At 41.8% G+C, this 25,847-nt stretch overlaps 1 protein-coding gene across 1 annotated transcript in view; it reads left to right on the top strand.

The window, feature by feature from the left end:
- The window catches only part of ttc28 (tetratricopeptide repeat domain 28), a 180,463-nt gene that overhangs the window by 93,281 nt on the left and 61,335 nt on the right, over window positions 1–25,847 (top strand). The window contains exons 6-8 of the mRNA XM_026176900.1: window positions 20,320–20,541; window positions 21,420–21,608; window positions 21,709–21,805. Of these exons, the coding sequence (XP_026032685.1) occupies window positions 20,320–20,541; window positions 21,420–21,608; window positions 21,709–21,805 (508 nt within the window). The remainder of the gene's footprint in view (window positions 1–20,319; window positions 20,542–21,419; window positions 21,609–21,708; window positions 21,806–25,847) is intronic.

Below are 25,847 nucleotides of genomic sequence, written 5' to 3'. Positions count from 1 at the left end.
GAGGCAGCAGTATAGGCATAAAGTCTCAAACTTCATTCATGTCAACCACCTCTTCCAACCAATGACTCAGTCATTGCTTCCAATTCATCCAGGGAGACACCGGATGTGTCACGGCACTGAGTCTGCAACCCAGTATTTAGTTTCAGACTCTGGAATTATATTTTTTGATTATTGTTGTTGCTGGTTTTGGTTATCTTTATTTCTTATGTTCTTAGTGACTGTAGTCCTTCCTCCCTTAGTCTCTATCTCAGCCTGTGTTTAGTCTCTGTTCCCATGTCTACTCTGTGCTGTGCCCATGTCCCACGTTTCATGTCTAGTCCCCCTTGTTTCTATGTTCTCTATGTGTCCCCAGTCACTGTGTTAAGCTTGCATTTCGGTCCGTGTGTTTCCTGTTTGATTTTGATAGTTCCTTGTCCTGTGTTCAGTGTACTCAGTTTTGCTTCCTCCCCATCTCGTTACGTCAGATTAGTCCCAGTGTTGTGTTTCCTTTCTGTTTCCCATTCCCTCATTACTCCCTGTGTTTTCCTCTGCCCATTGTCGCGTCATACCCTCTCTGTGCTGCTCCTGGTCTCCGTGTTTGTTTTCTCGTCAGCTCCTACTTTTTTAGTTTCTTTGTTTTCTAGTTTCTGGTCTCCTGAGTTCCTAGTTTCCTAGCTCCCAGTTATTATGTTTTGTTTCTTAGATCTAGTATTCAAGTTTTCCTAGTGAATAAAGCTGCCACTTTAAGTTACCTTTTCGCGTTCGAGTCCTGCACCTGGGTCCCACATCCTGCCTGCCACAGCACAGCCATGACCAAGGCTGGACTGGGACAAAAAATCGGCCCGGGCATTTTGACTAGAGACCGGCCCACCAGGATAAAGATTGAAAATGTGACGTCATTCAGGGATAAAACCGCAAAGGATTCTGGGAACTTGTGGCAAGAGGTACTAGCGCACGCAGGCTTTCAATTGAACTCAGTTACACGGCGATAAAAAGAAACCCAAAAAATGGCAAGAAGCTGTTGTATTATTATTAACTGCAATAGCCGGTCGCATGACAGCCACAGGAAGTCGACGGGTAAAGAGATCTTTTTTTTTTTTTTTTATCGGATTACGTCGTTGAAGTGAAATTTTTTAAGCCATGTTTCCGAAGTAAGAGCCGATGGATGGTCTGGATATACCAAATATAACGTCTCAGAACACTCCAGCTCACATGTTAGTCAGTTCCAAGCATTCCCACAAAGGTCAGAGTTTTGTAGTAGTTAATACGTCATTTTTCTTAACATAATTGGTGATATAGGTTACAAGCAAGTCTGGCGCTGAACAGAAATTGTCGCGCTATGCTCCTTTATTTATTGTGCATAAATAGTGAATTATTCTGACACAATATTGCGTTTCGCTTCTGTTATAACCATGGTACACTGACAAAAACATATACTTTTATTCACAGGATAAAACAGTTGTTTTGTATCACTAATTGTCCATTGCGATTACAATATACAATATTATTGTCACTGCTACATTTCTGTAATGCTACTGTAACCGGTTTCTGCTTCATCCCGCTGCAACAGTTCGGCCCAAACAGACTCCTCGACTCTACGTTGTGTAGTGTTTTTAAAAAGACAAGGAGTCTCTGATCGATCGTTGCCACTTTATTTCCTAAATGGAAACAACGGTGTATTATCAGTGCACAGGCTCGCCATACACCACTCCGCACAGCACACTCTCGTATGGCTACGGCAGACTGGCAGCGATTACTGCAGCAATATTACAATTTCTAATATACAATAAAATAACAGCAACAACAAATGATGTACCTGAATGGAAACAACGGTGTATTATCAGTGCACAGGCTCGCCACACACCACTCCGCACAGCACACTACGGCAGAACATCTCATTAGCATTCCGCTTTAGCATACAGTTTCACACATTAATAAACAAATGAAAAGTACATAAAACTGGTGTTGGACATGTGTCCACTAAGCACTTATTACACTCGGTGCTCGTTAGCTAATCAAACATGTTTTATGTGTCTGTACTACTTAGCTATATTGTGTGCGGAACAGGAACAATACAACTCACCTCTCGTATGGCTACGGCAGACTGGCAGCTATTACTGCAGCCAGCCACACCGAGAGGCATTACACTGATATTTGTGGCAAGTGGAATAATACCACATAAACACTGTTACACTACCAGAAATTATTTCCACTACTAATTAATTACCGTTGAGCTTAAAGGTCCTATTAATAAACTGTTAATGAATGTGTATTTATGAAGACGATTTGTGAGACTGGTAAACTTATGATATGTACAATAGTCTTTCGTTCTACACGGTGCATTTCAAGGTCCTGTACCCATCCGTCGGTAAACTGTACCTGGGCTTGTTGCAGTGACCTGAAGTTACTAAAGTTCATGAGTGTATGCACTCACTCCAAGAAGCGTATAATTATAAATCTGAGCGTGGTGAAAGTTGGGCAGCACGCTGACGTCTTTTGTCCACTCTTTCACTCCTTTGATTTTTTCCTCGTATCTTTTCTTTGTCTTTTCGTCGAGTCTGTCTTTGTACGGACCGGCATTATTCTCCTTTTGTTTTGTACATTCCTTTTTTGTGCGGCAAAGAAAAAAAAAAAGAAGGTATTGGAACCGGAGAATGAACGTTTTGCGGTGCTGCAAATGTTTGCATTTGATGCGGTACTTGGATTGTTTTGCCACGAGTTCCCGGCATGCAATGCGCGAAAATCACGTGATTGCTAAAGAAGGGGGAGGGTGCAGCCAGCCTCCTCGGCTGTAATTGGTCCAGCCCAGAGTCGATCATGACCAATTGGCCAATCCAACACCTTTCATTATATATATACCCTTCCTAAAAAAAAAAAAAAAACCATCGGCCCATAAAAACAAAAAATCGCCAGCGGCCCACCGGGCAAATGCCCGGTATGCCCGATGGCCAGTCCAGCTATGGCCATGACAGGATGAGCCTGAGCCTGGTTTTGCCTAAGGTTTTAAGGTTTCTTCCTGTTAAAAGGGAGTTTTTCCTTCCCGGTGTCACCAAGTGCTTGCTCATACAGGTCATTTGATATCTGTATTATTGTAGGGTCTTTACCTTACAGTATAAAGCACCTCAAGGCAACTGTTGTTGTGATTTGGTACTGTCACCAACCTAAAATCACATATTTAATAAAGAAAAGGCATGCAGATATTTATCTCTGTTCAACTTTCTCCCTGACATAAGAGATTCTGTCTAATCAATTAATTTTTCACAGTGATGACGCATCCGTGCAGTGACTGCATGTTATGTAATGCAATGATTTGTTGATTTGTTCTTTGGGAGCTTAACTTAGAATATTTTAAATATATTTCATATTTTAGAGTGATGGCTGATCAAGTATATAATGTACAATAAGAACAACTTTAATTACATATAATCATCTTGCGAGAAATTACATTGTCATAAAAATGTATTGAAACCAAAGAACAAACTTCAAATTTGCTCTTATACATTCACTTGTTTTGACTTATACTCTTATCTTCTGTAACTTTTCCTGGAAAGCAGTTTTTCATTATGCCAGTCCAAAGCTAAACACCTCACATTTCTCCTGAAACACTTTGGACAGTTGTGAAAACCGTAGTTAATTAAATTGTTTTTACAGATTAGATTTCGGACCACTTTACGTCTAAAAGCACAAAGTAAAGCTGTCAGGTTGTTGGTGTGTGTTTCCCTACGTTTAACTTTCATATGTTTGTGAGAGTGTGTACATACAAATGTGTATATGTGTGCTGGTGAGTGTGCAACATGGAGTCATGGCAGATGTATTTATGGCTCACTGGATTTCATATGTAGTTGAATCTTATGAGTTGTGCTTGTGGCTCATTTTAAGGAATATTTTATTGGTGTTTTAATATTGTAGGATAAATCTAAACAACCATACTGATCACTGGTTTCTTTACACTGTATAGAAGACAGTTCTGGTAGCAACTAGATTAGTAAATATTTGAGCTTTTGTCTGATTTGATTTACATTTCTGTCATTATGCTGTTTTTCCTTTCACTGTTTTCTTCCAGTTTATTCATGTCTTTTTTTCTTTTGTGTACTCAGGAAAATAATATAATTTGTTAACGTCATGGTCTGTAGATTTTGTTAGGCCAATGAGGACTTCTACTTATTGTTATTTGTTGACTTTTTAGTTTGCTTTTCACTCTTATTCTTCAGCTCTCATTTTGATTACTATTTGGAAGAGTTTCATTATAGCTTTCTTTCAGTGATTATTCTAGCATTCTAAGTTCTGGGTTTTCTGGTAATTATGGGTTAAGCAGTCTTGTAGTTTTATATTTGATGTTTTAGATGGATGTACCCTCCATTGCAGTCCTCTATGTTGCGTGTTAAGCTACATACACACTGAAAGTGATGTGTGGACCAGCAACTGTGGGGAGTGTAACTGCTGGTGAAGGAAGTACAGTTACCTACAGGTGAGCAACTGAATAAGATGCTAACAAATTTAAACTAAGACCACAGCAATATGCTAATGACCAAAGCTATCAGAAGTAGATTTTTGGGTCTGTGTGAGGGGAGCCTTATTCATTTGATCCTACATTGTCACCATGATTGCCAAACCTCCAAAATGGCAAACAACTTCATGTAACGTGGTTACATGTGTAGCCCTCATTTACTCAATACCATTAAATAAATGGGCTTTGGGTTCTTTTTCTAGTGTACTCTCGTACGATGTTTTAAATTAACTTCTCTTTTGTTTCTGGGATCAATGAAGCTTATTCCTTAACAGTAGCACTACACGCGAAAATTAACACTAGTGTCTATAGTGCAGTAAATCATGTCATACACCATGTAAAGTAGAGCATTGCAACCCTCCTTTAATTTACCAAACAATGAAAACAAGAAAATAATAAAATGGCAGAGTTCAGTATTCAGGCAAACCAAAAACACACACAGCAATTTACCCACTGTACACAGAATCTCCACACATACAGTGTAAACCACCAGTGATAAAACAATTATAGTCCCAAACTAAACCTAAAGCCGGCAGAGATAAACCCTACGTTGCAGGCCTGTATTGCTCCAGTATAAATCCAAAACGATCTCCCAACCGGAAGTTCTTCACTCAACGAGCAAAAAATAAATAAACTCAGTACCTTGTGAAACGTGCAATTCCCACCAGCTTAATCCAGGTAACAAGTTGTCTTCAGCTCCGTCAGAAACACTCCGCTCTGAATGCAGTAGCACAAAGATGAGGAAGGTCCGTGATCTCCACGTGCTCCACAAGCTACCTGTTTTAGCTTCCCACGTTGCCAGAGGTACTCTGAGTGACGCGGGCACTCAGAGTGACTATCTGGGGTGTGTCCGACGTTATCCAGTTCGGTAACGATCCTCTGCAGCTTGTTACGTTCCACAACTATAGCGAAACGGCAGCCTACAGTAGTCCTTATTAGCGAAACGGCAGCCTACAGTAGTCCTTATTAGCGAACGGCTGGGTTAGCCTCACTTTAACTTAAGATAAGATAGAACTTTATTAATCCCTCGGGTGGGTTCCTCTGGGAAATTCGACTTCCAAAAAGCACAGCAACGACCGAAGTTACAGTTACAGAATTGTTATATATATATATATATATATATATATATATATATATATATACACACACACACACACACACACACACACACATATATAAATACAGAGACAAATATAAATAAAATATACAAAGGGGATAAATAGAATAAATAGGAATAAAAAATAAAAATACAAGTGAATTGCACATTTCAAGTATTGAGTCTATTGCACTGTTGACTATTTACAAAAAGTATTGCACAAGGTATTGTACAGTGAGGTGAAGAGGCACTACAGCTTAGTTGTTCCCCCCTCCTTTGTCCTCCTGTTTCCCCTCCCTCTCCCCTCCAGAGAGGAGTTAAACAGTTTGATGGCGTGTGGGACAAAGGAGTTTTTAAGTCTGTTAGTTCTTGTCTTGGGGAGAAGCAACCTGTCACTGAACAGACTCTTCTGATTGTTTATGGCCGTGTGCAGAGGATGCCCAGCATTGTTCATAATGTCCATCAGTTTCTTTAATGTCCTTTTCTCTGCCACTGTCACCAGAGTGTCCAGCTTCATGCCGACCACAGAGCTAGCCCTCCTGATCAGTTTCTCCAGCCTGGATGAGTCCTTCTTTGCTGTGCTGCTCCCCCAGCACACCACAGCATAGAAAAGTACTCCAGCAACCACCGACTGGTAAAACATCCTCAGGAGCTTCCTGCAGATGTTAAAAGACCTCAGCCTCCTGAGGAAGTACAGTCGGCTTTGGGCTTTTTTATACAGGTGCTCTGTGGTGCATGACCAGTCCAGTTTATTGTCCACCCACAGCCCGAGGTACTTGTACTTGTTGACCACCTCCACCTCCTCCCCCTCTATCTGAACCGGCAGTGGACCTTCTCTGGACCTCCCGAAGTCCACAACCAGTTCCTTAGTCTTTGAGGTGTTGAGTTGCAGGTGGTTTGTGTGACTCCATGCGACAAAGTTCCTCACCAGACTTCTGTACTCCTCTTCCTGATCATCCCAGATACACCCCATGATGGCCGTGTCATCTGCAAACTTCTGAATATGGCATAATTCAGAGTTGTAGCAGAAGTCAGAGGTGTACAGGGTGAAGAGAAGAGGGGACAGCACAGTTCCCTGTGGTGCTCCTGTGCTGCTGACCACAGTGTCAGACGTGATGTCCTTCAGCCTGACGTACTGTGGTCTGTCGGTGAGGTAGTCGGAGATCCAAGCCACCAGGCAGGGGTCCACCTCCATCCTGTTCAGTTTTTCCTGAAGCATACAGGGCCGGATGGTATTAAAGGCACTGGAAAAGTCAAGAAACAGTATCCTGACCGTGCCTTTTCCCCCATCCAGGTGTGAGTGGGCTCTGTGTAGGAGGTACAGGATGGCATCCTCCACTCCGACACCCGCCTTGTATGCAAACTGTAGTGGGTCCTGGGCATGTTGTACCTGTGGTCGGAGGAAGTTGAGGAAGAGCCGCTCTAGAGTCTTCATAAGATGTGACGTCAGTGCCACCGGTCGGAAGTCATTCAGCTCATTGGGCCGGTTCTTTTTGGGGACCGGGACGATGCAGGATGTCTTCCATAGGGCGGGCACTCTCCCCAGTCGCAGACTGAGGTTGAAGAATCGTTGTAGCGGCTCCCCAAGTTCAGCAGCACACACCTTTAGCATCCTAGGACACACCTTGTCTGGGCCTGCTGCCTTTCTGGGGCGAAGCTTCCTCAGTTGCCTCCTGACCTGATCCACTGTGACACTGGGAGATGTTTGGGAGGAGGGGAGGGGGGGAGATGTCTTGCTGCTGAGAGAGGGATTGGAGGAGGGGGGTGTCATGGTGTCAGGAAGGGGGGGAAGCGAGGGAGGCAGGAGAGTGGGGGGAGGACTCTGTAGTGAAGGTGAGGGTGAGGGTGGGGGGGTTGTGGGCTGGTCAAACCTGTTGAAGAAGTTGTTGAGTTCGTTTGCCTTCTCCACAGTCCCCCCCACTGTGCTTTTCTTGGTGTTGTGGCCTGTGATGGTTTTCACACCATTCCAGACCTCCCTCATATTGTTCCTCTCCAACTTCTGCTCCACCTTCCTCCTGTAGGTGTCCTTTGCTTCCCTCAGGCAGCGTTTCACCTCCCGCTGTGCTGCTTTCATCTCCTCCTTCACTTTGCTCCTGAAAGCCTTCTTCTTCATGTTGAGGACAGCTTTGACTTCCTGTGTTACCCACGGTTTGTTATTAGGATAACACCGTACCGTCTTAGCAGGGGCGACTGTGTCCACACAAAAGTTGAGGTAGTCTGTAAGACAGTGTGTCGCCCCCTCTATGTCCTCACCATGTGGGCTCAGGAGCACATCCCAGTCTGTGGTGTCATAGCAGTCTCTCAGAGCATCCTCCTTTTCTGGGGTCCATCTCCGGATGGAGCGCGTTGTGACAGGCTGCCTTTGGACGAGGGGTGTGCATTGTGGCTGTAAGTAAACCAGGTTGTGGTCTGACTTCCCTAGTGGGGGGAGGGGGGTGGCTCTGTATGCATCTCTCACATTAGCATACAGTAGGTCAATTGTCCTGTTGCTCCTTGTGGGACAATTCACAAACTGGTGAAAAGCAGCCAGAGTAGAATCCAGTGTGGCATGGTTAAAGTCTCCAGATATAATAATGAAAGCCTCGGGGTTTTAATGCGTGCACAGCCGCAAGAAACAAAGCACACAGTCCAGCAGACTCACGCTGAAACTTTACGTGTTATGTCACTAGCTTACCGACACTGTGACTTATCTGTCCGAAAAGTCAAAACACACTTACTCTTAGTACATAAAAAACAAGCTAACTTCTCCGGATGCTCCGTGTAACTCACGCACCACCGCCCTCTCTTCTCGCGCTCTCGTCTCTTTTTTCCTTTTCCTTCTCCACCCTGTGTTACCTTCACAGACCTTACCCCCGTAGGAAATTACAGTTCTCACAAACAATTCACAAGAAAAGAAAGATAACTTATTTTAAACAATGCAAACATGTTTTTAATCATTTTACATGAACTCTTACCTTTTTAAATATACAAGAAAATTTAAATAAATGAACTCTTTGATATTTATATTCTCAGATTTAACTTATCTTTTACTATTTATGCATCTTTTTTAACCCGGGTTACACATGGTCACATGTCTGCATGCTCAATAGAGAATATCTCTCACTAATTTGTGTTTTAATTAAAATTTACATGACATTAAAGGTACTCTCTGTGTGTTTTTGCAATTTGACACGACTCCTCAGAAATATGGAATTACACTATCTTTAATGTGTAAAAGTCAGCAGGATATTCTACTGCAAAGTTTTATTATATCAGAGTTTCGACCTCTCTAATGGTCTCTGAAGTTCTGCTGGACCCTTGCAGTTGAACACACACTTGAACATGCACACGCAGTCACTTAATAGCGTGTGATTGCATCCTATATTTATCTCATGTGATTTGTCTCTAGGTAAATCTAAAGAGCCTGATTGAACCACTGTCAGTAAAAGAAATGAGGAACAGTTACCAACTTTTCTGAAGAGCTCAGAGCTCAGGAAAGCTTGGATCAAAACCAAACCCTCTTGTTTCTCTTTTTTTGTTGCTTGTGTGTGTGTCTGTCTGGAAGCTGCAAATGCACCATAGACTCCTGCACGTGTATTGTTGACAGACAGTTATCGACCTTCTTCTCCACAGGTGTGCAGCTTAAGGCGACTCGAACACGGTCATCAACAGAAATCCATATCTCCCACTGTGTGTTTGCTCAACTGTGTTATTTGTGTTTATCTGTGTGGTGTGAGAAGCCTTCAATACTGCCTGCTTCCGAACAAAGTGCTCGTCTGCAGAACACTGGCAGGAGCTTTGGTACAGTTACCATTACAGTTATAACATTAATAATAATAACAACAACAATGATAGGTATTTGCATTTGTGCCCTGAACAATAATCAAAATCAGTCTAAAAAATAGTTTAAAAAGGAAAAGATCTTGACAAGGGACAAATAAAGACATTTCCATCAAATCAAGTATGGCATTAGTTCAAGAAGTTGCAGTCCCTGCAGATCAGCAGACCTCAGAAGACATCACCTTCCCAAACCTCCTACATCTGGTTATCAAGCATGCAGGGGAAGCAGTGTCAGCAGTAATCTTTCTCTGTCTTTATTCATCTGTCTTATTCTATTTCCATGCAAAAGATTTAGGCGCCCATCTTCCTACACCTTTGTACTTACATTGTTTTTTTCCCCGATCTCCACCCATCCAAGCTTTTCTGAAGAGATTTGTTATCCACAATATAAATCTAATCTAATGAGAGGATAATATTGTTTCTTTTATATATATATATGTATATATATATATATATATATATATATATGTATATATATATATATATATATATATATATATATATATATATATATATATATATATATATATATATAGGCCTTAACCCCCTCAGTGCGATCATTGACAAGACTGGCTATGGATACCGACTACGGAATGGAGCAGTTGTCAGCCACCTCCTGTACATGGATGACATCAAGCTGTATGCCAAGAGTGAACAAGACATCGATTCACTGATCCACACTACCAGGCTATACAGCAATGACATTGGAATGTCGTTCGGACTGGAGAAGTGTAGTCGGATGGTAACAAAGAGAGTCAAGGTAGTCAGAACTGAGGGGATTGAACTACCAGAAGGCAACATTGCAGACATAGAGGACAGTTACAAGTACCTGGGGATCCCGCAAGCGAATGGGAACCATGAAGAGGCCGCTAGGAAAGCTGCAACCACCAAGTACCTGCAGAGGGTCAGGCAAGTCCTGAGGAGTCAGCTGAACGGTAAGAACAAGACAAGGCCATCAACACCTAAGCCCTGCCCGTGATCAGGTACCCTGCTGGGGTAATAGGCTGGCCAAAGGAGATAGAAGCCACTGACATAAAGACAAGAAAACTCCTCACCATGCATGGAGGATTTCACCCCAAGTCCAGCACCCTGAGGCTGTACGCTAAGCGGAAGGAAGGAGGCTGGGGACTGGTGAGTGTCAGCACCACATTCCAGGATGAGACAAGGAACATCCACGAATACATCACGAAGATGGCCCCAACTGACAGCGTGCTCAGTGAATACCTCAGGCAGCAGAAACCCAAGAAAGTGGAGGAAGGTGAGGAACCATCATGGAACGACAGGCCCCTGCACGGTATGTACCACCGGCAGATAGAGGAGGTGGCTGATATCCAGAAATCCTACCAGTGGCTGGACAAAGCTGGACTGAAAGACAGCACAGAGGCATTAATCATGGCAGCACAGGAACAAGCACTGAGCACAAGATCCATAGGGGCTGGGGTCTATCACACCAGGCAAGACCGCAGGTGCAGGCTCTGTAAAGATGCCCCAGAGACAATCCAGCACATAACAGCAGCGTGCAAGATGCTAGCAGGCAAGGCATACAGTACATGGAACGCCATAACCAAGTGGCCGGCATAGTGTACAGGAACATCTGTGCCAAGTATAACCTGGAAGTCCCGGGGACAAAATGGGAGATGCCCCCAAGGGTGATGGAGAATGACCGAGCTAAGATCCTGTGGGACTTGCAGATACAGACGGACAAAATGGTGGTGGCTAACCAACCGGACATAGTGGTGGTAGACAAACAGAAGAAGACGGCCGTAGTGATCGATGTAGCGGTTCCGAATCACAGCAACATCAGAAGAAGGAATACGAGAAGCTCGAGAAATACCAAGGGCTCATAGAAGAGCTCAAGAAGATGTGGAGGATGAAGGTGACGGTGGTCCCAGTGGTAATCGGAGCACTAGGTGCAGTGACTCCCAAGCTAGGCGAGTGGCTCCAGCAGATCCCAGGAACAACATCTGAGATCTCTGTCCAGAAGAGCGCAGTCCTAGGAACAGCTAAGATACTGTGCAGGACCCTCAAGCTCCCAGGCTTGAGGGTCCCGAGCTTGAAGGATTGACTGCCAGCAGGGGCGGCTGGGGAATTTTTTTTATTTTATATATATATATATATATATATATACAGGGAGTGCAGAATTATTAGGCAAGTTGTATTTTTGAGGAATAATTTTATTATTGAACAACAACCATGTTCTCAATGAACCCAAAAAACTCATTAATATCAAAGCTGAATGTTTTTGGAAGTAGTTTTTAGTTTGTTTTCAGTTTTAGCTATTTTAGGGGGATATCTGTGTGTGCAGGTGACTATTACTGTGCATAATTATTAGGCAACTTAACAAAAAACAAATATATACCCATTTCAATTATTTATTTTTACCAGTGAAACCAATATAACATCTCCACATACACAAATATACATTTCTGACATTCAAAAACAAAACAAAAACAAATCAGCGACCAATATAGCCACCTTTCTTTGCAAGGACACTCAAAAGCCTGCCATCCATGGATTCTGTCAGTGTTTTGATCTGTTCACCATCAACATTGCGTGCAGCAGCAACCACAGCCTCCCAGACACTGTTCAGAGAGGTGTACTGTTTTCCCTCCTTGTAAATCTCACATTTGATGATGGACCACAGGTTCTCAATGGGGTTCAGATCAGGTGAACCAGGAGGCCATGTCATTAGTTTTTCTTCTTTTATACCCTTTCTTGCCAGCCACGCTGTGGAGTACTTGGACGCGTGTGATGGATCATTGTCCTGCATGAAAATCATGTTTTTCTTGAAGGATGCAGACTTCTTCCTGTACCACTGCTTGAAGAAGGTGTCTTCCAGAAACTGGCAGTAGGACTGGGAGTTGAGCTTGACTCCATCCTCAACCCGAAAAGGCCCCACAAGCTCATCTTTGATGATACCAGCCCAAACCAGTACTCCACCTCCGCCTTGCTGGCGTCTGAGTCGGACTGGAGCTCTCTGCCCTTTACCAATCCAGCCACGTGCCCATCCATCTGGCCCATCAAGACTCACTCTCATTTCATCAGTCCATAAAACCTTAGAAAAACCAGTCTTGAGATATTTCTTGGCCCAGTCTTGACGTTTCAGCTTGTGTGTCTTGTTCAGTGGTGGTCGTCTTTCAGCCTTTCTTACCTTGGCCATGTCTCTAAATATTGCACACCTTGTGCTCTTGGGCACTCCAGTGATGTTGCAGCTCTGAAATATGGTCAAACTGGTGGCAAGTGGCATCTTGGCAGCTGCACGCTTGACTTTTCTCAGTTCATGGGCAGTTATTTTGCGCCTTGGTTTTTCCACATGCTTCTTGCGACCCTGTTGACTATTTTGAATGAAATGCTTGATTGTTCGATGATCATGCTTCAGAAGCTTTGCAATTTTGAGACTGCTGCATCCCTCTGCAAGATATCTCACTATTTTTGACTTTTCTGAGCCTGTCAAGTCCTTCTTTTGACCCATTTTGCCAAAGGAAAGGACGTTGCCTAATAATTATGCACACCTGATATAGGGTGTTGATGTCATTAGACCACACCCCTTCTCATTACAGAGATGCACATCACCTAATATGCTTAATTGGTAGTAGGCTTTCGAGCCTATACAGCTTGGAGTAAGACAACATGCATGAAGAGGATGATGTGGACAAAATACTAATTTGCCTAATAATTCTGCACTCCCTGTATATAGGAAAGAGAGAGAGGGAGATGTAAAAACATATATGTCTAGACCAGTCCATGTATGTCTGTGTACATGGACTGGTCCAGACATATGACTGTATTTGTGTGTGTGTGTGCGTGCGTGCGTGCGTGCGTGCGTGCGTGCGTGCGTACGCCTGTGTTTTTTCTCTTAAAGTAAGATGTTCTTAAGGGAAATCAAAGACTTGTCTGGCCAGTTGACTGTAGACACAGATGTGTCGTCATTTATTAAATCTCCGTTTCCTGCCTGGAGCTCCAGCACAGATGTGTCAACTGGATTTTATGTGTTTACCCTCATCACTTGGGTGGGGACATGGATTTCTGTAGATGTGTGCTGTCGTATTTTTCACAAACATGCGCTCACTTGTGAACACACATGAGCAGAAAGAAAAGAACAGGGTATTCTGATGTTAATCACAAGTGGTAAATTCCACTAAAGGTCAGTTTGGCTGTTTTCAGTGACAGTTTTTAGCACTGATGAAACCTGATTTAAAAGGACATGGATGTGTATTATCTGTCCATATAGGCTGCAATTGAAATGAAGGAATAGATTTTTCTATCAAATTCCTCTGGGGCTCAAACTAATACTGCATTTTCATTGCAGTATCAATTACTTTTATCTATATATGTCAGAAAACAATTTTAAAAACTGCTGCTTAGAATTGAACACAGATCAAAAAGAAAAAATTCAAATAACCTGCTTTAGTTTACTTATCCAAAACACATCAACTTTCCTATCAAACTTGACAACAAAAAGTAGCAAATATTTTTTAAAATAGACTGTTGCATTTCTGGTTTAAAAAAATTGAAGCCATTTATTAATTAATCAATAATTGACTGCACACCTAACACAATCTAAATGGGTGACCTCTACAAAAATTATCCACCTCACAGTTGTTATACAATTTAAAAAATTAACTATAGTCTAGCCCAGGGGTCCCCAATCCCAGTCCACGAGGGCCGGTGTCCCTGCAGGTTTTAGATCTCACCCTGGGTCAACACACCTGAATCGCATGATTAGTTCATTACCAGGCCTCTGGAGAACTTCAAGACATGTTGAGAAGGTAATTTATCCATTTAAATCAGCTGTGATGGATCAAAACCTGCAGGGACACTGGCCCTCGTGGACTGGGATTGGGGACTCCTGGTCTAGCCTGTAAACATGCAACATGTACACTAACAGTCACCATTGAAGTTGAACATTTTAACATGGCCATCTATAGAGGGACTGAACTGCATTTAAAGGCAACCTCAAGTGCTATTATATTGGTTATAATCATGCTAATAACCCCTCTTTAAAAAGTTATTTTAATTTTTACTTCTTTACAAATTCTGTAAACCTTTAAACATAACTTTTGACTAAGCTTTGTCTGTCCCTTGTGATTTTCTTTGAAAGGTCAAATTCACATTTTACTTTTTAAGTTTGTGTGTGTGTGCGTGTGTGTGTGTGTGTGTGTGTGTCTGAATCAAAGATAGGCTGCTGTTTGTGCTCAGATGGCCTCTAAACTTAATTACTTTCACTGTGAATGAACCAAAGAAATGGTTCTTACTGTGTGAGGTTTTACCTTAGGACATGGTTTATTGATTATTACTTCTCACTGTGTGTTCACAGATATGCACATTGTTGGACTTCAACAGATTGAAGTCATTATCATAGTGCCAAGGAAATAACACTGTTTGTGTGAGTCATTTGAGGTGTTGTTTTAGACTGCAGCACACTGTCTCAGTGTTGCTGTAACAAGCTGAGACTCTGCAGGCCTTTACGCTAAACACTGAGGAGAGAGCGATAAAGCCTGATAGAAATTCTTCAATTAATTTATTGGCCAAATCATATAAGATAGTATTTAATTATGATGCTCAGTGTATTGAAAGCAAAAATTATTATTTCTTTTTTTTTTTATGTAATTCAATTGTGGCATAAATTCAGAATAACATAACATTGTGTAAGTCATGGTACACAACGTAATCAGACTGTGTGTAAAAGAATAAAGTAGCCACTTTGATATAGCACATTTAGTAAGCACTTGAGGAAAGTTGATCAATCCTCAAGGTTGCCATGCTTTAATGGCTGTTGGACTCTATTTAGGATCATAATTTACAAAATGAATTTTGTGCTTATTCAATTAGATAAAGATCTTGTTGTTAAGAATATAGACTGACCAGGAAAGTGTTTACTGTGTTCATAAACCCAGGGATTTTTCTTTCATAGACTTTTATATGGTAAATGGTAAATGGCCTGTATTTATATAGCGCTTTTACTAGTCCCTAAGGACCCCAAAGCGCTTTACATATCCAGTCATCCACCCATTCACACACACATCAACACACTGGTGATGGCAAGCTACATTGTAGCCACAGCCACCCTGGGGCGCACTGACAGAGGCGAGGCTGCCGGACACTGGCGCCACCGGGCCCTCTGACCACCACCAGTAGGCAACGGGTGAAGTGTCTTGCCCAAGGACACAACGACCAAGACTGTCCGAGCCGGGGCTCGAACCGGCAACCTTCCGATTACAAGGCGAACTCCTAACTCTTGAGCCACGATCGCATATTTCAATTAGAGGAGTCACCCCCGGCTGGTCATTGGGACAAATACAAATGGATTTAGGCACTTCAGTGTTATCTTTACTTTTCAGACCCAGGACTAATGCCACTCCTTGCTTTCACCACAGAATACTCTCTAGTTTAAATAATGTTAGGTCCCAGTCACACAGGCATAGAAACTGCTTGGCAATCGCCTGTGTTCCCCAACCAGTTCCAAGTGTTTGCTGGAGAATGCTTGCCATCAGTAAAATTGATCCCAACAAGATATATGCTGGCACACTGAAAACCTTTTTGTGATTGCTTTGGTTGCTAGCAGATTGCCATAATCAGCCATAGTTTGTATGAAAGACGCCAACTAGTCTACAGGTAATCATCAACCATTCATTAAATTACTGAAACTGAAGAATGTCACACAAACTGGAAATGTCAACTGTTTGTCTTCAAATTATATACAATTTGAAATCTTTTGGTTTCTTATTGTCTAAAATGCTGTTCTCTGTTTCTGGCTTGCATTTGTGCTGTTTGGTGGTTAGTTAGTGTTTGTAGAAAATTTGGTATCTTCCATGCAAATTGCAGTTCCACTAGTCTGTGAGTCTGCTACTAAATCAAGCAATCAAAGAGGTTTTTGTTATGGCAGTTTCACCCAGCAGTAGACAGCGATCTCCACCAACCACTTGCCACCCAAGTGGGGAATACATATTTTTTTGCTAGTGACTATAGGTTGCCAGGGGTTCATCAAGGCCTCTTGGCCTGCATGACTGAGGACTTACCAAGATAGGTGCACCCATATCTGGTATATATTTCCCTTACTTCTGGGATCTGTCATGTATAGATACATTAATTAATAAGACATATGTCAGTACACACTGCTGCTCTTGTCTCATTCTCTTGTTTAATTTGAAACAAACCATTGCTCACACCTCACATCTTTTTCATATGCCTCCATTGATAGCAAACAGATCAATCCCAATAATCTCTAGATTAGTTATGAATCAGTAGGCTGCTTTTAAATTACTAAGGCAAAAATGTAGTGGGTCACATTTCTTCTCAGATTTTTTCTGTCAAATATGAGAAGCAGACAAGACTATCTGACATGGATCTGACATTCCGTGTGTGTGTGTGTGTGTGTGTGTGTGTGTGTGTGTTAGGGCTGCCACGATTAGTCAACTATTCACGATTACGTTGACTATCAAAATCGCCTAATTTAATACTCGACGCATCGTTTGAAGCTTTGTAAGATCCCAAAAGACGCAGGAAATAATAGTAGGATTTAAGAGTGTAATAATGGACTGAAACAGAGGATGGCAGCACTGCATGGACAAGAATGCCAGCTGCCGTTAACACTTAGACCCCCGGAGAGCAGTCATTTTGGTTTTCTACCTTAGACCCCTGCGGAGTCATCATTTTGCGTTTCTACCTTTAAAAGCCGGAGAGCAGTCAGTCAAATGCTGGAGTCATTCATATGTATATTAGGTCGTTACCTAGGAATTCTAGGTAACGACCTAAGGTAACGACCTAAGGTAACGACAAGGTACCACATGTGTACCTGTAGCAGTGAACACATCGCACAGTGGCCTGATTTTTTTTGCATCTGTGTACTTGGATTTTAGGTCGCAAGCCACCCAAAACTTGCTCCATGCACCACTCAGCAGGCCATTTGTAAATATGTGTACAAATGGTTGGTTTTTTGTACTGTTTTTATCAATAAATGTCAGCAACAAAGGACATACACCCATGTGTGTTGATTTCTCCCTAAGATGGCAAACTGAAACACTCCAAGTTGGTGACTTTTGGAGATTTGTTTCCCTGGATGATTGAGAATGCATCAAGATGAAACACAAAAGGAAGCTCACCGCTTTTAGCAGCTCCCCCACCCCCTCAATCACTCAGTGAGTGATTGAGGGGGTGGGGGAGTGGAGTGTTTCAGTGTTTCAGTTTGCCATCTTAGGGAGAAATCAACACATGTCCTTTGTATGTCCTTTGTTGCTGACATTTATTGATAAAAACAGTACAAAAAACCAACCATTTGTACACATATTTACAAATGGCCTGCTGAGTGGTGCATGGAGCATGTTCATTGGTTCATGGACCTCCCTGAACTAATGGCATTTATGGCAGCAACAAAAGCGGTGAGCTTCCTTTTGTGTTTCATCTTGATGCATTCTCAATCATCCAGGGAAACAAATCTCCAAAAGTCACCAACTTGGAGTGTTTCAGTTTGCCATCTTAGGGAGAAATCAACACACATGGGTGTATGTCCTTTGTTGCTGACATTTATTGATAAAAACAGTACAAAAAACCAACCATTTGTACACATATTTACAAATGGCCTGCTGAGTGGTGCATGGAGCAAGTTTTGGGTGGCTTGCGACCTAAAATCCAAGTACACAGATGCAAAAAAAATCAGGCCACTGTGCGATGTGTTCACTGCTACAGGTACACATGTGGTACCTTGTCGTTACCTTAGGTCGTTACCTAGAATTCCTAGGTAACGACCTAATATACATATGAATGACTCCAGCATTTGACTGACTGCTCTCCGGCTTTTAAAGGTAGAAACGCAAAATGATGACTCCGCGGTCAATTTAGCCAATTTAGCTTCCACTTCCACCATGTGACTGCTCTCGGGTTTTATAGGTAGAAAGGTAGAAGCCTGGGGATGCTAGTTTAAACCCTGAAGATAGAGAAGCTGTGTCCGGTATTGTAGCTGTGTCCAAATTCAGGAACCGCATCTTCCTGTGCCCGCAGTTGTAGGCCGATTACGTTACAGCGACACGACGAAGACTGACAAATGCGGCCGACAAATGCGGCCGGCAAATGTGGCCGACAAATGCACCCTTCGTTTCCCCAGATTTGAAGGATGGGTCGGGTGTATACTTCGTGGCCCAACCTATCCCAGAATTCCTGCTCAGTTTCCAACAATGGTGGCATCTAGTTAGTTTTAATATTACTCTTATTATTCTTTCTGGGTCACAAAATAAACGTTTAACATATTTTCAGGCCAGAATGTAGCTGTGTAAACTTCAAATATCTGCTCAGTTTATCAAGACACCACATATTTTCAAAAGCGCTCCAACGTTTTCAGAGACGTCTGTTACCCACCAGCTCGATAGCTAGCCGGGGTTCAAGGCTCACTAGAGCCGGTGAGAACACCGGACTCCCGGAAAATCGTTTTCAAACCCACCCCCGTCTTTCGCTACTCAGATTAAACATGATATATAAGTCACTTAGATAACTTTAAAATGTTATTGTTTGGCTTTTTTCAGTATTTTATTTGTTCCTGAGTAAATCGGTTTAGCTGAGATTAAAGTTATTGTTTTTACACCACTGAATAAACATCAAGCAGACAACTGATTATCAGAAGTGTGAGATGCTCGAAAATATACTCCGGTGTCCTGTTATATTTTAGATAGCAAGGAGCAGACGGCTGAGTTTATTAAACTTCACCGAAACAATCTGCAAATTTCATTAAAATTTAATAAACTATCATCTTGTCTTTATTTTTAGTTAGCACATACCTTAAACATTTAAAGCTGTAAGCTAATGGTAGTTATATAAGAGCAGATGCATGCTGGTGCAATAACCTGTAGGTTTTACATCCAATGGATGCATGATCTGATTAGTCGACTAATCGCAAAAATAATCGGTGAGTAGTCGACTATCAAAATAATTGTTTGTGGCAGTACTAGTGTGTGTGTGGACATGAGTTCTTATTTTCATGCACATGCAGGCATGAAGACAGCAACGAGCGAGCTTAAGATGAAACCCTCATCTTGATTTGCATGGTATTATGCCTGAAGAAGCTCTGTAATTAGCAGGATGAGGGGTGCTAGAAATCATTAGGCAGCTCAAGGAGCTATAAAAGGGTTTCATGTGTTAACTAAAACAGAGTAATAATAGGGTTGCTAGAACCTGATACAAAGCTGAGGTGGTGGTGGCAGAGGGTCAGACTCTCACAGCAGGGTCTAAATAAGATGTGAAGGATGAGCTTTCACTCGTGGCGCCGCCAAGATGTGCGTGTCCTCCATTGGCAAGATTTTATTTGAGGTGGGAGGAGGTGATGCCTGTTTTCCTCACTTGTTTATCCTGCCTCCTTTCCCATTCTCCCTGAACTATCCCTTTCTTACCCAGAAATGACACCTTTATACAGCTGATTTGCAGCAGAAACAGAAAATAAAAACAGAATGTAATTTGTGTTTACAAAATGTAAACACAAATTACATTTTGAAGGAAAGCTAATTGCACAGACAGGATTATAGTTTCTATCAACATAACAAGGAAGTGATTAGTTATTTGGCATGTTAGACAATGCTTTTTTTTTCCCCAAAAAATTATAACTGATATCAATTGAAACTGATCTTATTTTTCTGAATACATTTCTGGCTGCTCATTATCTTTTATGTAAATGGATGGACAATTAAAACTGAAAGTGTGAACATTTTAAGAATGTAAAAATGTAAGAATTTTTTCACTTATTTTACTGGCAAACCTACTTAAGATCAAATTGGTCTGTGTACGGTTCATGAAGTACATTTATTTTGCCACCTCTGGTCTACATGATTGTGTTCCTGTTTATTATAAGCATGTGAATTATTGTGTACCTTTTTTTTGTTGTTTGTTTTTACTGAACACTGATCAATGTATGTATGTTGTGCATGTGTGATTTCAGGCTGCATCTAGTGCTCTAAGCAGTCTGGGTCATGTGTACACAGCTATTGGTGACTACCCTAATGCACTTGCCAGCCATAAACAGTGCGTGCTGCTGGCACGGCAAAGTCAGTGCAAGCTTTCCGAGGCTCGCCAGCTAGGCAACATGGGTGCTGTGTACACTGCGCTGGGAGACTTCACCAATGCTGTCCAATGCCATGAGCAGCATCTGGACATTGCAAAGGTATAGTGGTAATGTAATATATTCATATTACATTACCAATATGTTTTTCTTTGGTTTTCATCTCTTAAAAGGTGCAGTTTTAATTTAAGCTCTGCATATTTTAACCATGACAAGGCAACAGTATTTCTATTTAGCCTTTGGTGTTTTGAGATCTGTGCTGCTATTTTGTAAACTTTTGATATTTTTTCTTAGTCCTGCCCACATTTCCACAAAAGATTTGACTAAATCTGCACCATTTTCTGGTAAAAGGATATATTACACAAAAGTATAGCCCAGCTAAAGCTTTAGCTGATATCTTTTTAGCATTATATTTGTTTGGGATATATAAGTTGTTCCTTCACATTCTGTTAATAGATTTATTTTATTGTAACTACTTAATTAATTCACAAAAAGCACCTCTTGACTGACCACAGTGAATTTTGGAGTTTATCTCAAAAAGGTCATGCCTAAAAGATATAGTGGTTTGTTTTGACTCAGTTGAATAACCACTCTGCAGCTGCCACAAATACTCATCACAGCACCAAATTCAGATTAATCCACTGCTAGTCCCCCTGACTAACATTAACTAAAAGTTAGTGGCAAGAATTATGAATGCCTAACTCACTCACTAATACAACACTGGGTTTGATTTCTTCTTCTTCTTTCTTAGACATTCACACAACACATAGATTTACACAGTTTATATCAGGATAATGATTTCCTGAGAACCTAGCTTAAATACACTAAAGGATCATTTTAGCAATATGTCCATCTTTAACTGTCTGGGATAGCAAAAGAAAATATAAATGTCGTGATCTCTGTGGAAATTCCATTGCATGCCAATAAATAACCACAAAGGTAATTTCTTAGTGACGGTGAAATGGTGGTTTGTTTGGCAGAGTCTGGAGAACCGACGTGAGGAGGCACGAGCGTACAGCAACCTGGGGAGCGCTTACCACTCCCAGCGGGACTTTGACAAGGCCATATCGTACCATACAAGAGTGCTGGAGTTGGCCCAAGAGCTGGTCGACAGAGCAATTGAGATGAGGGCATATGCTGGTCTGGGGCACGCTGCCCGATGCATGCAGGTTGGTATATAACTATAAAGGTGTAGTTAACTGAAAAACAAATAACTACGAAATAATGAATCACAGTCTGATAAAAATGCATTATTTTTGTTCGGTTCAGGACTTGGAGAGGGCTCGTCAGCACCACCAAAACCAGCTAGAAATTGCTCAGGAACTGCAAGACAGAGCAGCACAGGGCAGAGCCTCATCCAACTTGGGTAGGTTTGATGGAGGGTCATAGAGGGGTCACCTGGCTGGAGGTAATAGGTTTTTTAATTTGGCGTCTGAATCTGGGATTTTGTTGTGGGAAACTAAAATGGTATGCCTTTTTTAGCTTTGGTCATTTTAAATGGCAAATCTATCTTTTACTAACAGTAAAATCAAAGTATGGCAGGTTTGACACACTGTGGTACTCCAGAACCTGTTGACAGCTACTGTGTAACAAAATTAATAAAAAAGTAAACCGTTATTTACTTTAGGTCTTGAGTGGTTCACTCTCTGTGCCATCAATAGCACAATACTACTCTCACTTGGATGTGCACCTGTGTATCCTATGCAGCTGCAAACATTTGATCAACTAAAACAGACATGTACACCTTTGGTTCCTGTCAACATTTTTTTCAGATAATAAGACTGCATCAATGCCATTCTTCCCCTTTTGGCAAACAACAGATTCAGCAGAGCTAATTTTCAGCTGCAGTCCATAGCAGGTACAGTGGGGCAAAAAAGTATTTAGTCAGCCACCGATTGTGCAAGTTCCCCCACTTAAAATGATGACAGAGGTCAGTAATTTGCACCAGAGGTACACTTCAACTGTGAGAGACAGAATGTGAAAAAAAAATCCATGAATCCACATGGTAGGATTTGTAAAGAATTTATTCGTAAATTAGGGTGGAAAATAAGTATTTGGTCACCTCAAACAAGGAAAATCTCTGGCTCTCACAGACCTGTAACGTCTTCTGTAAGAAGCTTTTCTGTCCCCCACTCGTTACCTGTATGAATGGCACCTGTTTGAACTCATCATCTGTATAAAAGACACCTGTCCACAGCCTCAAACAGACTCCAAACTCCGCCATGGCCAAGACCAAAGAGCTTTCGAAGGACACCAGGAAAAGTATTGTAGACCTGCACCAGACTGGGAAGAGTGAATCTACAATAGGCAAGCAGCTTGGTGTGAAAAAATCAACTGTGGGAGCAATCATCAGAAAATGGAAGACATACAAGACCACTGATAATCTCCCTCCATCTGGGGCTCCACGCAAGATCTCATCCCATGGGGTCAAAATGATCATGAGAACGGTGAGCAAAGATCCCAGAACCACACGGGGGGACCTGGTGAATGACCTGCAGAGAGCTGGGACCAAAGTAACAAAGGTCACCATCAGTAACACACTACAACGGCAGGGAATCAAATCCCGCAGTGCCAGACGTGTTCCGCTGCTGAAGCCAGTGCATGTCCAGGCCCGTCTGAAGTTTGCCAGAGAGCACATGGATGATACAGCAGAGGATTGGGAGAATGTCATGTGGTCAGATGAAACCAAAGTAGAACTTTTTGGTATAAACTCAACTCGTCGTGTTTGGAGGAAGAAGAATACTGAGTTGCATCCCAAGAACACCATACCTACTGTGAAGCATGGGGGTGGAAACATCATGCTATGGGGCTGTTTTTCTGCCAAGGGGACAGGACGACTGATCCGTGTTAAGGACAGAATGAATGGGGCCATGTATCGTGAGATTTTGAGCCAAAACCTCCTTCCATCAGTGAGAACTTTGAAGATGAAACGAGGCTGGGTCTTCCAACATGACAATGATCCACAACACACCACCCGGGCAACAAAGGAGTGGCTCCGTAAGAAGCATTTGAAAGTCCTGGAGTGGCCTAGCCAGTCTCCAGACCTCAACCCCATAGAAAATCTGTGGCGGGAGTTGAAAGTCCGTGTTGCTCGGCGACAGCCCCAAAACATCACTGCTCTCGAGAAGATCTGCATGGAGGAATGGGCCAAAATACCAGCTACTGTGTGTGCAAACCTGGTAAAGACCTATAGTAAACGTTTGACCTCTGTTATTGCCAACAAAGGTTATGTTACAAAGTATTGAGTTGTATTTTTGTTATTGACCAAATACTTATTTTCCACCCTGATTTACGAATAAATTCTTTACAAATCCTACCATGTGGATTCATGGATTTTTTTTTTCACATTCTGTCTCTCATAGTTGAAGTGTACCTCTGGTGCAAATTACTGACCTCTGTCATCATTTTAAGTGGGGGAACTTGCACAATCGGTGGCTGACTAAATACTTTTTTGCCCCACTGTAGGTGGCATATCAAATGAATCAACAAAACCAAACAGATATATGTGGGCACAACTGAAAGACAGAAAGACATGTAAAATAAAACACATACCATACAAGACAAAGAGTGGGCTTACAGTACAGACAAAAAATTAAATAGACGAAATTGGCCAAAGGCTGGACCAGAGTGCAAAATATAACAGTGTGCTGGTGCACCACAAAAGGAAGTTAGATATTTTATTTACTTTTTTAATAGTAATAGTTCACAGGCATAATTCTCAACAGCATCCATCCATCCATTCGCTTCCACTTATCCTTTTCAGGGTTGCAAGGGGTGCTGGAGCCTATCCCAGCTGTCATAGGAGGAGAGGCGGGGTACACCCTTGACAGGTCGCCAGTCTGTCGCAGGGCTAAACAACAGCAATGAAATTAACAACGATAAGATGAAATAGACAAATGTGGGAAATGTAATCAATTTGCACTGTTACCCTAGAACAGGGGTCTGCAACCTTTAAGACCCAAAGAGCCATTTGGACCCGGTTTCCATGCAAAAGAAAACACTGGGAGCCACAAATACTTTCTGACATCTAAAATTAAGATAACACTGTATATATTGGTTTTTTTACCTTTATACTTTGTATAAACAACTAAGGTGTGTTGCTTATGAAATCCATGAAGTGCTACAGAGAAAATCACATTTTATTTATGTAATTAACACATTTTGAACTCTTAAAGAAATATAACAAAAGGAAAGACACCAAGCTGAAGTAAAATGATCCAGCAAACAAAAACTGTTGTGAGCCGCCCCCCTTATATCGCCTTTGGGCTTTTGGAGCCTTGACCTGACTTTTAAAAACTAATTGGAAAAAAGCACTATGCTGCTGAAAAATGAAAAATAGATATTTACAGAATTCTGCCTAAATATGTACTTTACCTGGTTAATGTGTGTGGCGGGCGTGGTCTGCAGCGCCGCTGCAGGGGAGGCGGACCCACCTGAGGGGCACCAGCAATCACGCCTCGCCGCCTTAACGTCTGTGCTATCTATGCTGTTGTGTTGGTATGTGTCGGGCTGTGAGCTGAAAAGCTGCAGCCGGCTGTATGTGTACAGCAACCGTGTGTGAAAAGTGGTCAATAAAGAGATGCTGAAAAGCATGTTCATGGAAACATTGTCGGGTCTGCCGTGATATGTTTACAATGGGACTTCTGCTCCTGAACCTCCGCACACAGCGTCTGCAAATTGGGGCTGTACGAAGTCACGTTCATCTTTACACAGGACTGTAAGCTGTCATCTGTGAGGCGTGAGCGGTGTTTGTTTTTAACATAGTTCACGGTGGAGCTGCTGACATAATGTGGATCCGAAGATCCATAATTGGCCTCGGTTGAAAGTCTCGATAAATGCACGGCGTTTCGGCGGGTACACCGGCTTCTGCGAGTGTGATGCTTATTTTGAGCGATGAAAAAATAATAGAATATAATTTTATTTTTATATTTCAATATTAAAATTCAAATTCAAATTTTTAATTGTCACGTACACAGTCATACACAGTACGATATGTAGTGAAATGCTTGGACAACTGCTCGAGACCTAAAGAAAACAAAAAAGGAAAAGGCTATGAATAAGAAAGGAAATAAATATGAAAAATTAAAAAGGGTAAATTTAACTAGGAAGGAATAAAATATAAATTAAGGTTAAAAATGAAATAACTGTACAACACAAATTAGAATGAAGGGTAAATTTAACTGGGAAGAATAAGATAAAGATATAAATTAAAGTTGAAAATAAAATAACTGTACAACAAAATACACAATATAGAACTATATAAGAATGTATGAAGAAATCTAAATATAAATAAATATATACACAATAACAGCAGCTGTACAAGTATTAACCGGAAATGAAGAATATAGTGACCAGTGTTGTGCAAAACCAAAGTCCAGAAAGTCCAGTGTGTGTGTAAGAACCATATG

The sequence above is a fragment of the Astatotilapia calliptera genome, chromosome 7 (genome assembly GCF_900246225.1).
Source record: "Astatotilapia calliptera chromosome 7, fAstCal1.2, whole genome shotgun sequence".
Lineage (NCBI taxonomy): Eukaryota > Metazoa > Chordata > Actinopteri > Cichliformes > Cichlidae > Astatotilapia > Astatotilapia calliptera.
The sequence above is the reverse complement of the archived record's forward strand: the minus strand, read 5'-3'. Positions and strand labels throughout refer to the sequence as shown.